Genomic DNA, 11998 nt, shown 5'->3' with positions numbered 1-11998 from the left:
ATGTGGTTTTTGCCATTTGGCAAAAACCACAATTACTTGTGCACCAACCTAATTGTTGTTCCAGTTACACAAAATTGAATTCAGGTAGTGTGACTCTAGATCCTGCTCTCTCGTCACTATATTCTGATGCTTCTTTGCTCTATGTGTTTTTCTCAGAAAAGTCTCACAGATCCAGCTCCTTCTCTGGCTACAGTTACACAAGGTTACACACCTGGGCTCCAAAAGCAGATGGATTTGCATTGGAACCCTGGGGCCCCTGCCTGCTGTGTGACTTTGAACAAGGCTCCTGACCTTCTCTGCCTTTGATTCCTCATTGGTAAATAGGTACATACTAGCAACATCACAGGTTGGTTGTGAAATTACATCACAGGTTTTAAATGAAATAATACAAAGAAAAAGGGAATGAATAAAAGCTTAGCTAACCTACGTAAAGCTCTATATACTTAATTGCTGTTATTATTATTATTCTATGCCAGTATAAGCCCTTGAATGTTTCTACTGTGTTTCAAAAGATTTCTAACTGGTCTCCCTAACATAAGAACCAATAAATTCATTGTCTTGATTGTCAGAATTACATTTTAAAGTGCTAAATCTTATCATGTCACTTCCCTGCCACAAAGCCTCTAATGTTCTTGTTCTCTATTTGACTGCCTTTTATGCCATACTGAAGTATTGACTTAAAATGGAATCAACTTCTTTAAACTGGAATGACATCTTCTACCTTTCTCGTTTATTTCCTGCTACTCTCCCAAAAGAAGTATAGTCTTCATAAACACCAAACTTATTCTTCCACAGACCTACCAGTCCCTTTGAGGCCTTTGGGCCTCTTTCTGTTTCCTGTTTCAGTACTTGCCCCATTTCATCTAGAAAACTCCTACTTGTCCTTAAGACCTAGCTCCTCATAATGGCTTCCTCTAAGTCAAAATTGAATGCCTTTCTGTGCTACCAAGAGTACTTTATTCACAGCATTTATGACACGGAATTTACAATTACAGAGTTGCAATTACTTTCTTCAGGGAAAAGTCCACTCCTGAATAAAAATCAATCAAATCCGGTGTGTTGTTGTACAGTGTCTGGAACATTATAGACATTCAACAAATACTGCTAAATGAATAATGTATACTGTTTATAGTTTACAAGGTCTTTTCACATAGTTATTTTCATCATATTATCATAACATATAAGCATAAGAGTTTGGATACAAGAAGCTGTTATTACTATTATTATTCAACTGAGACTTAGTAAACATCTAGCGTTTTCCTCAATTGCAGAACTTTAAAAATACACAAAAATTACCACCAATATTTTAAAAAATAAAGGCTAAAGCTAGCATAGGGCTCATATTTTAAGAACACAGTCATTATATAGATCATGATAATTACCTGTGGGTATTGGTAAATATATTGCCGCTTGATAATTATATTCCACTTCAAGCTCAGATTAGAGTGTTCCTTTAGTATGCCATGGAAGCAGCTATTTAAAGAGTCAGGCTAAGCCTGGAATGCGAGGAAGTCTTTGGAATTACAGTGGCATTCCAAAGTCTTTGCAGTTTCCATCCATTTCTTTTCTGTGGCAATAGCAATTAATTCAGTTTTAAATTATTTTTAACCAGTAGATTCTGCCATTTCCCCTAATTCCTTGAAAACAATTGAGCAAATGTAAAACATACTTGATTTGAAATCTAGGGCAGTGTTTATCAAAATGTGAGTAAGGACTCATTAGTGATATGCAAAATCAACTGTGTAATTCAAGCAATTTAAAAATGGATTAGAATAGAATAGAACAGAATAGGAAATACTAGAATGTGCTACATGATGTAGGGGCGTGATGTTTTGTGAAATCTTCATTTCGATTGTGTGTGTGTGTTTACTGAATTGTGACATAAAATATATTTCCCACTGTGGCATATATTTCCCACTAGATTGGGTCAAAAAAGTTTGAAAGCCACTACCCTATACGACATAGCAATATTGCACAAGGAGTGGGATCAATTCCAAGTAGTCACTTAATAAAATTGGTTTAAGAACTTGATAACATTGTAATCATGTCCCCATTGGGACCAAAGCTGCAATTACATTATCATAACCCCCAAAACATAATCAACACCTGATTCATTCACCAGACTTAACCTCAAATAACATTTAATTATTTCCAAAAATTAAACCCATCTCTAAGAGGTGACTATTTGCTACCACAGAAACTATGCAGAATAACTTGCCATAGATTATAAAGTCAATTCCAAAAAAAGTACTTTGGGGCTGAACGCGGTGGCTCACACCTGTAATCCCAGCACTTGGGGAGGCTGAGGCGGGCAGATCATGAGGTCAGGAGATCGAGACCATCCTGGCTAACACGGTGAAACTTCGACTCTACAAAAAATACAAAAAATTAGCTGGGCGTGGTGGCACATGCTTGTAGTTCCAGCTACTCGGGAGCCTAAGGCAGGAGAATTGCTTGAACTCAGGAGGCGGAGGTTGCAGTGAGCCAAGACCAGGCCACTGCACTCCAGCTTGGGCGACAGAGCAAGACTCCGTCTGAGGAAAAAAAAAAAAGCACTTTGGAAGACGTTTGGAGCAAAAGCAATCACTAAAGTTAGATTCAGACCACTATCCGTTTGCATGTTTATTATATTTAATTATAATCATTGCATAATTTTTTCTCAGTGAGACTTAGCCCCTATTGTACAGGAGCATTATTTTACTATTTCTGTCTTCTTAGTGCCTTTATATATGTATTATCTAGCACATAGGGACATTTAATAAATGTCAAGGAGGTGTTATTCATTTGGAATATATACGTTGTGAAACATAATGAATGACACAAGGTTACAGCCTATGCTAAGGCTATTCATGCTTCTTTAAAGAATGTACTTTTCGGCCGGGCGCCGTGGCTCACGCCTGTAATCCCAGCACTTTGTGAGGCCGAGGCGGGCGGATCAGGAGGTCAGGAGATCGAGACCATCCTGGCTAACACAGTGAAACCCCGTCTCTACTGAAAAAAAAAATACAAAAAATTAGCCGGGCGTGGTGGCGTGCGCCTGTAGTCCCAGCTACTCGGGAGGCTGAGGCAGGAGAATGGCGTGAACCCGGGAGGCGGAGCTTGTAGTGAGCCGAGATCGCGCCACTGCACTCCAGCCTGGGCGACATAGCGAGACTCCATCTCAAAAAAATAAATAAATAAATAATAAAAATATAAAATAAAATAAAATAAAAAAGAATGTACTTTTCAAAGTCTGTCAGCTCTACAAAGTAGGGCTTTATTGGAGTTTAAAATGTATACCTTTTAAAATCAAAGGAATACAAATTAAAAGCAAAATGATACATTCCTTTGATATTAGAATATCACGGATGCAAGCAGAGAAATAAGTGCTATCATACAATGCTTGTGATAGGTAAAATTGAGGTAGTTTGGAAACATCTAAAAATCTTTAAATATGTTTACTCTTTGATACAGAAATTTTGCTTCTAGTTCTTCATTCTATGGAAAAATAATGATCTTCAAATATGCATAGAGGGTTAAACTGAGTGCTGTTTACGATAGATAAACATGGCTAATACTAGGAAATAAGAGAAATAAGTGAATTTTCTAATTCAATAGAATAATATGCAGTCATAAAAACCATGGTATTCAAATATATTGGCATATAAAGGGATTTAGGAGACATACTGTAAAAACCAGAAAACAGAGCTGTAAACTACAGAATATCTTTCAAAAACATTTTTATGCAGTAATAGTCACATAATGAAATTAATATTTTAAAAGTGAATAGTTCAGTGACTATTTAGTACGTTCACATTATTGGGCTACTGCCACCTCTGTCTAGTTCCAAAACTAGATTTTCATCATTCCATAAGGATGTTTGCGCCCATTACCTTCTCTTCCAGCCCTTAGTAAACACCAATCTGTGTTCCACTCTATGAATCTACCCATTCTGATATTTTATACGCATGGTATCATACAATGTATGACCTTTTGTCTCTGGCTTCTTGCATTTAATGCTTTGGAGATTCGTCCACCTTGTAGGGGTCCTTAATTCCTTTTTATGCCTAAAAATATTTCATTGCATATATGTATATCCCACATTTTGCTTCTCTGTTCACCAATAAATGGACATTTGGGTTGTTTCTACCCTTTGGTTATCAGGAATAGTGGTGGTATAAAAGAGTGTACTGCAGAATATCATTTTAATGATACAAGTATTAGCAGCCATTATTTTTGGGTGGACGGATTACAGGTTAATTATTTTATGCTATTTAGAACATTGGGCTTTGGAATTAATCAGAACAGATCCCATTTCCTCACGTGTAAAGTGAGGAAAACAAAACCTACGTAACTGAATGATCATGAAGAGTAAGTAAATACGTATATGTAAAGCATTTAGAAATGCGTGGTTGGGCGGAGCACATGGTAAGGACTGAATGTGTAGTATTAAAAAAATATTTAAAACATCTTGTTTTTATTTATTTATTTTTTATTTTTTAAATTAGTGTTAAAGTCTTTTTTTTTTTTTTGCTAATGTACTTGTATGCTACACAATGAAGATGCATGGTCGCCTTCGCTGATGGTCATTTGGGCTAGTGCCAAAAGCTGCTGGATTTTTTGATCTGATGACATCCGTTTGACTAAGTATAGTTCTACACTGCAACTCTCCCTCCAAGTTTCAATTAAAATAACGTTCCAAGCAGAGTATTCTCCAGCTCCTCTGCCACAGCTCCTTTTCCATTCTAGTTTTTGTTTCAGCATCACTTTCTATGTTGCAGACGCAACTACTCAGGTTTTAGATTTTAGGAACTGCATGACAGGGACAGAGGGACAGGTGAAGGGCACAGGCTTTCTCATACACTGCTAGCAAAATACATTACGATCAGGTTTAACCAAACACATAAAATTTCTCCCACAATGTCCCTCTTTTTACTCCCCAGAAAATCTCATTGGAAACTCAAACTTTGCCAAATATGCTCATCTTGAACGCAGCAGAAGGGTTTTCCGTCGGGAGCCAGCCGGGCTGCGGGAGGCGCCCTCCTGCCACCCCTTCAGCCCCACCCCGGGTGTGGGAAGCCCGAGTTCGCGCCCGCCGTCCCCGCAATCCCCCGGCCGCCCCAGCGCGGGAGTTTCGAGGGGAACCGGGGGAGAGCTGCGGCATCACGTGGGGGGCCACCCGGGGACAGGCGCCTGGGGCTGAGTCGCCCGGCGAAGCCACCGCAAAGGGGCCACAACCCCCAGAGCTCGACCTTGGGCGTTCACGAAGGCCTCACGGAGAGCGGGAGCCCGCCTGCCCGTCCGCGCCCGCACAGGTGTCCTGGTGGCGGCGCCCGGCCCCGCCGGCTGACCAGCGAGAGGCGGGGCGGGGGCGCGCCTGTACGCCGGGGCCGGGGGCCGGCGGGGGAGGTTCCCGCGAGGTGGTTCTCGGGCTCCTCCTCGGCGCCTCAGGTTTCCTCTCTCCGCCAGCCGGCTGCTGGCTGCGGCACCGCCTCTCTCTACTCCCTCCTCCCTCCTCCCGCCGCCCCTCTTCCCCGCGGTTGGGCCCACTCTGCGGCCTCTGCCCGCCTCGCCCTCGCCCGAGCCTCCTCCCGCTTTCTCTCTCCGCTTCCCCTGGAGCCTCCGAGGAGTCCAAAGCCGCGGGGCGCCCGGGAAGATGGCGGCGGCGGCGGGAGACGGCGGCGGCGAGGGGGGCGCGGGCCTGGGCAGCGCGGCGGGGCCGGGGCCGGGGCCGGGACTGCGCGGGCAGGGCCCCTCAGCCGAAGCGCACGAGGGCGCCCCGGACCCGGCGCCCGCCGCGCTGCCCCCTGAGGAGGTCGCCGCGCGGCTGCTGCGGATGCGGCGGGAGCTGAGCAACCGCAGGAAAATCCTGGTGAAAAACCTGCCCCAGGACAGTAACTGCCAGGTACCGGGACGGTGCTGGGGGCGACGCGTCCCGGGGGGGCGGTGGGGCGGCGGGGCGGCGCTCCGTGTCCAGGCTGGGATCCGGGGCGCCTCAGAGCGGTCCTGGGGAGTGGTCGGCTCCCTAGGTTTGACGGAACTCTTGGGGTTTCTAGCCTGCAGACGCCCTGCCAGGGAGGGGGGCAGATTGGGAAACTGAGGCTCTGAGAGGCGAAGCGGCTTCTCCGAGGTCACGGGAATCAGGGGCTGCTGCCTCCAAGTTCGGCCCGCTCTTTCCTTCTCCTACGGCCCGTAGAGGAGTAGGAGAAGGAGGAGAGTGGAGGTGAGTTGTGGAGCGCACATTTTACTGGGGGTGGGTAGGGGGGGCCGAAGCTTCGGGAGCACCTTGAGAGGAGCGGGGGCTCCCGCGTAGAGTCCCCGGGGCTTGGAAGTGCCACAGGGGAGCAGGGGCACGAGAGAGCTGGGAGTGAGTTTCGCTGCTGTTGCAGCAGCACTTGACCAAGTTTCTATGAAACAACTCTGTCTCCTCAGTTTGCTAAGGCCCCAGAATAGAGTTATTGCTGCGCTCCTTGGAGCCTTGAAGCCGCCTCCTGCTATGCCAAGTACAGTACTGGAGGATTTGTTCCTCAGTAACTTGGATGAGATTTAAAGATAGCTACTCTGTGTCTTTAATCCAGATTAACTGTTGCTTTTAAGATTAGAAACTCTGCATCTATTTAACTTTTTTTTTTTTCTCCCTGATTTCAAAAGCTGCATGCGCATTGTAGGAAAGCTAGGAAAAACAGAGAAGCACAAAGGGGAAACACAGAAATTACCCATATTTCTGATACCTAAAGATAACCATTGTTATCCTGGGATGTTGTCCTTTTCTCCTTTCCTATGCATATTTTATTTTACCAAAAACATGAAATCATTTCTTTGATTCTTCGGGATTTCTTTGCTGTCTGGATGTTCACACATGTTTCACACATAATCTGAATTTATATATTGCACTGTGTGTGGTGGGCTATCCTGGTAGTTGCGGATTTGGGCTAACTTGTGTAGTTCCTCCTGTAACAGGATGCATGAAATTGCAAGAGGGCTGGCTATTGACAATTGCATGGCAGTTCTTCCATGTGACTTATAAAATAATGAGACCAATGCCCCATTACTATGTAATGAGACCTTACTTAGCCCTTCACAATAAATATGAACATATAACCTTGTAACCTGTAGGCATGAGGGGGTATTTTGTTTCAAAATGCAATGTCTGTCAATATTGTTTATCTCATCTGTCTTTCAACTCTTTCCATTCCGCCATGGTCCACTTCCCATCTGTCAGGTAATGTTTTGTGATACTACCTGTTAAGGACACCTGCAGTGGACTGATTTCTTGGAAGCAGCCTCCCCTGCCCATACAAATAGAGGACTGCAAGGGAGCTCAGGAAGGAGGAGGCTTGGAAGAAGCAGATGGCATTTTTTAAAAAAACAAATTTAAAAAATAGCAGCTCTTTGTATAGACAGTCTAGGAGAAGAGAAATAGAGAAGTATCTCAATGTCTTTGTAGAATGTCAGCTGTTTTTGTTATCACAATTCCTTGCATTAATTCTAAAAATATTTAGACCCCAAATTCAAGACGTTCTGTCTATTCTTGCTTTGCTGTTGGTATCTTTCTCATTTCTCTTCGCAATAGACATGAAAAATATATCAAAGGGTCTAATAAAAGGAACAGTTTTAATTAGTGATAGATGCTTTCTGATAATTACACTGGGATTTGTATTTTTGAGATTTCATCTACTTTTTCTTAAACTAATATTTTCATGAATTTGTTCTGCATGAATTTTTTTTGTATTTTGTGTTTTAACAATTTCCCTTAATTATAATGTCTGCTTTTCCTTATGACTGCGTTTTACTGTCAACTTACTAATGAAAGTTTAACTTTATTTTGTGTCTTTTTGCCAGTAAGGCCTACATAAAATCACCTGTGCTAAAACTACGTATTTATCCTTATGAAATGGCTAATAGGGCTTTTGTTCAATCATTAAGTAATCAGATATCTTTGAAATACTAAGTTCTTGTTCTGTTCCAGAAGAGTCTGTGTTGATTCATTCATTTCTTTCTTTTTTTCTTTTTTCTGAGACATAGTCTCGCTCTGTCACCCAGACTGGAGTGCAGTGGTGCGACCTCAGCTCACTGCAACCTCTGCCTCCCAGGTTCAAGTGATTCTCCCTGCCTCAGCCTCCCGAGTAGCTGGGATTACGTAAGCCTGCCACCACGCCTGGCTAATTTTTATATTTTTTAGTAGAGATGTGGTTTCGCCATGTTGGCCAGGCTGGTCTTGAACTCCTGACCTCAGGTGATCTGCCCACCTCGGCCTCCCAAAGTGCTGAGATTATAGGTGTGAGCCACTGTGCCTGGCCTCATTTCTTTATTTTAGAATATCACTTTAAGGATCAAAGACATTCATAACTCTAGTTCTCAAACTGTGTATTTATGTTTCTAGAAAATACTGATTAATAACTTACTAGTAGAAACCCAATAATTTTTTCTTACCCTTGGAAATATATGGGTATTTTCTTTATTAAATGTAGTTTTCATAAATCTCAAATTTTGTTTTATTTTTTGTATAGCAGATTTATAATAGCATCCCACAACTTTATAGTTCCTATAATTAAAAGGCACGCTGAAAGTATTACTTTTAACTGGAAGCTTTTAGAGGTATTTTATCAAATACCTTATAGAAGTACTGGCTCTAAAAAAACTGAACACCTTTATATTAAGTTCTCAAAAGCTTTCTCACTGAATAATTATTGTGCATTCAGTCAAACCCTGTCTGGTCTGCCTAAGCTTTCTGGAATCTTCTTGGCCCTCTTTGTTTTCACAGCCTCAGCTCTGGTTCAAGTCCTTTTCATCTCTTGTTCACTGTTACAACTTTTCAGTTTGTCACCTACCTTCATTACTGTCCTGTTTCTTACATTTTAGCTCCTTCTGCATGCTGCTTCACTTGAGGGATACTCCCAAAGCACAAATCTGATCATGTCACTCTCCTGCTCATAAAAAAAACTTCTCAAATTGTCCTCAACAGTAAAGAACAGTGAATCTGAACTAGACTGTTGCAAGACTGAAATTGCTTTGAAGTTTTGTATTCTGTCTGAAAATTTTATATTAATTTTATGTTCTATTAGTAACATTGGATTTAACATAAAAACAGCATTTAACTCCCAAATTTTTTTCATAAACTTGACATGGAAAATGTACTATATTTAACCTTTGATTTTCCATATTTCTGTATTACCATGGAGTACTCAGATCTCAGTTTGAAAAGCATGAAATGATAGGACAGCAGTTTAAGACTTTTAGGCTTTTTGTGACTTGGCCCCTGCCTACATTTCCAGTCTCATTCCTTTTTAGTTTTTATTTATTTTTTTTGAGACAGGGACTTGCTCTGCCACCTGGACTGGAGTGCAGTGGAATGATCACTGCTCACTGCAGCCTTGACCTTCCAGGCTGAAGTGATTCTCCCACCTCAGCCTCTCAAGTAGCTGGACTACAGGCATATGCCACCATGCCTGGCTAATTTTTTAAAAAATTTTTGTGGAGACATGGTCTCTCTATGTTGCCTAGGCTGGTCTTGACCTCCTGGACTCAAGTGATCTTCCTGTGTTTGCCTCCCAAAGTGCTGGGACCACAGGTGTGAGCCACTGCACCCAGCTATCAGTCTCATTTCTGATTAGTCCTGCATTGGATTCTGTTCGTTTCTGATTAGTCTTGCATTGCATTTTTTGTTTGCTTGTTTGTTTGTTTTTTGAGATAGATTCTCGCTCTGTCACCCAGGCTGCAGTGCAGTGGTGTGATCTCGGCTCACTGCAACCTCCGCCTCCTGGGTTCAAGCAATTCTTCTGCCTTAGCCTCCCGAGTAGCTGGGATTACAGGTGTGTGCACCACGCGTGGCTAATTTTTGTACTTTTAGTAGAGACGGGGTTTCACCATGTTGGCCAGGCTGATCTTGAGTGCCTGATCTCAGGTAATCCGCCTGCCTCAGCCTCCCAAAGTGCTGAGATTACAGGCATGAGCCACCACGCCCGGCCAGTCCTGCAATGGATTCTATTCCACCTTTATCAACCTACCTAGATCCCCAAGTACCTCATGCCACTGTGATTTGAATATTTATACTTATGTCTTTGTTAGTGTTTTGGAATGTGTTTATAGTGAGTAATTTATAGTGAATAATGTAATTATTTTTAATGAATCATTTATAGTCAATAGTGATGTTGCAAACACTGGTTCCTATTCATAGCCATTGTATATGTGTGTGTCTGGTCTTTTGCAACTGAATTTAGAATTTTGATTAATTAAGGTAATGTTTTAATATTTTTTCTAATATATGTGTTATTGTATTTCTGTAAATTGTATTATGGTTAACCTGGTTCTGTTTCAATATCATTGTCATTGGGATTTCAAAATGGAGAAAACAGGGGCATTTGCTTCTTAGACTATTTGTGTTCACTTAGGTTTTTTTTCTTACAGGTCTTATGTGTGTCCATGTGTTTTGTTTTTGTCATATTGTTTACCCTAAAATCTGGAAGAGATTCTATTGTGTAATTAGAAGACGATGTGAAGTGCTTAGGGCCAACATTCGGGATCAGTAATAGAGGAAACAAAACATGCTATTGTCTCACTTTGGATATTATAAACTTACATTTCAAAGTACTCTAATATGATAGTTAATTTGAGAAGCTTGATGGTGAATTCACAGAGATCCATTTGAAATCATAATATTACCAAGCAAGCACTTTTTAAAATCACAAACCACCAGATGTAAGAAACTCTAGTTAATCTTTTTTCGTAATTAATTTTTTTTCTGCTCTTTCTTTTTCTTTTCTTTTTCTTTTTTCTTTTTTTTTTTTTTTGACGAGAGAGCAAGATCACTCTGTCTCCGAGGCTGGAGTGCAGTGGTGCGATCATAGCTCACTGCCGCCTTAACTCCTGGGCTCAAGTGATCCTCCCATCTCAGCCATCTGAGAAGCTGGGACCATAGGCATGCACCACTGTGTCCAGCTAGTGTTTTTTAATTTTTTGTAGAGAAACAGTCTCTCTATGTTGCCTAGGCTGGTCATAATCTTATTTTTAAAAACTAAGTATTTCTGTTTGTTTTTTACATCAGTATAAGAACAATAGAATTATCTTACATATATTATGTCCTTTAACTGTGGGATTTAAAAATGTACTTTGTTTTCTCTAACAATATATTCGGTAATTATTACCTCTTTTAAAAATAGGGCTATTATTCTCTACTTTTTTCCTGACAATATTGGGGTGTTTTCGTTTTGAAAGTATTCTTTCTTTAAAATAAAAATGCCGTTGCTTACCCCCAAAAGTTACTTTTCTTAGTGTATACTATGCAAAAATTATCTATTATATTTTCTTCTCTAATGTAATTAAACAATTGAATTATGGGTTCTACTTCTTTTTCATGTGTTTTGTTATCCTATTCTCAATGTAACAAGAACACTGAAAGCTATTAGGGAAATGTACTTCTAAATTTCTGGGACACCACTGCCTCCTTGAGTTTCTAGTTTTGGAAGAAATTCTTGAAAAGTGTTTCAGAAATGCTGTTCTCTGCTATGAAAACACATTCAAGAAGAGAAGGAATACTTTGTGGTTAGCATCAAAATGCTGTGTTAACAGCCATTCCAAAGAAATCTCATGTAATCTATAGCTCATTTCCCAGTTAATGACTGGGTTATGCTTAGAAATTCTTTTCTGAACTTGTGACATATTTTCACATAGAATATGGTAGATAGTATTTAGTTTTCAGGTTAGGATGTTATCCTCTATTTAAGTTATGATTGTTTATGAAGTGTAAGATTACAATAAGTAGTACGACAACGTCTAACAAAGCTCCAGCTTTAAATGAAGTCAACTCTGATCAAAGGCTGTTACTGCAAAACGGGTTCCTATTACTGACTACCTGAGTTTTGTCTCTTGATTCTTCTGTTTGCACTTATTCTTCTTTCCTTGTGGACAAAAAGGTTTTGTTTTTTGTTTTTAGATACGGGGTGTTGCTATGTTGCCCAGGATGGAGTGCAGTGGCTATTCACATATTCACAGGCACAATCATAGCACACTGCACTGTGGC

General features: G+C 41.1%; 1 protein-coding gene across 2 annotated transcripts in view; it reads left to right on the top strand.

Annotated features, from left to right (window-relative positions):
* The first annotated feature begins 5434 nt into the window (after positions 1-5434).
* RAVER2 (ribonucleoprotein, PTB binding 2) overlaps positions 5435-11998 on the top strand; it is a 93343-nt gene continuing 86779 nt past the window's right edge. Inside the window, exon 1 of one of the 2 annotated variants that reach the window (XM_023210246.2) lies at positions 5435-5884. In XM_023210246.2, the coding sequence (XP_023066014.1) occupies positions 5636-5884 (249 nt within the window). In that variant the 5' untranslated portion in view covers positions 5435-5635. The remainder of the gene's footprint in view (positions 5885-11998) is intronic. The other variant, XM_023210256.2, reaches the window with a different exon arrangement.

Source organism: Piliocolobus tephrosceles, chromosome 1, assembly GCF_002776525.5.
Source record: "Piliocolobus tephrosceles isolate RC106 chromosome 1, ASM277652v3, whole genome shotgun sequence".
Classification (NCBI taxonomy): Eukaryota; Metazoa; Chordata; class Mammalia; order Primates; family Cercopithecidae; genus Piliocolobus; species Piliocolobus tephrosceles.
This window is presented reverse-complemented; position numbering and strand designations above follow the sequence as displayed.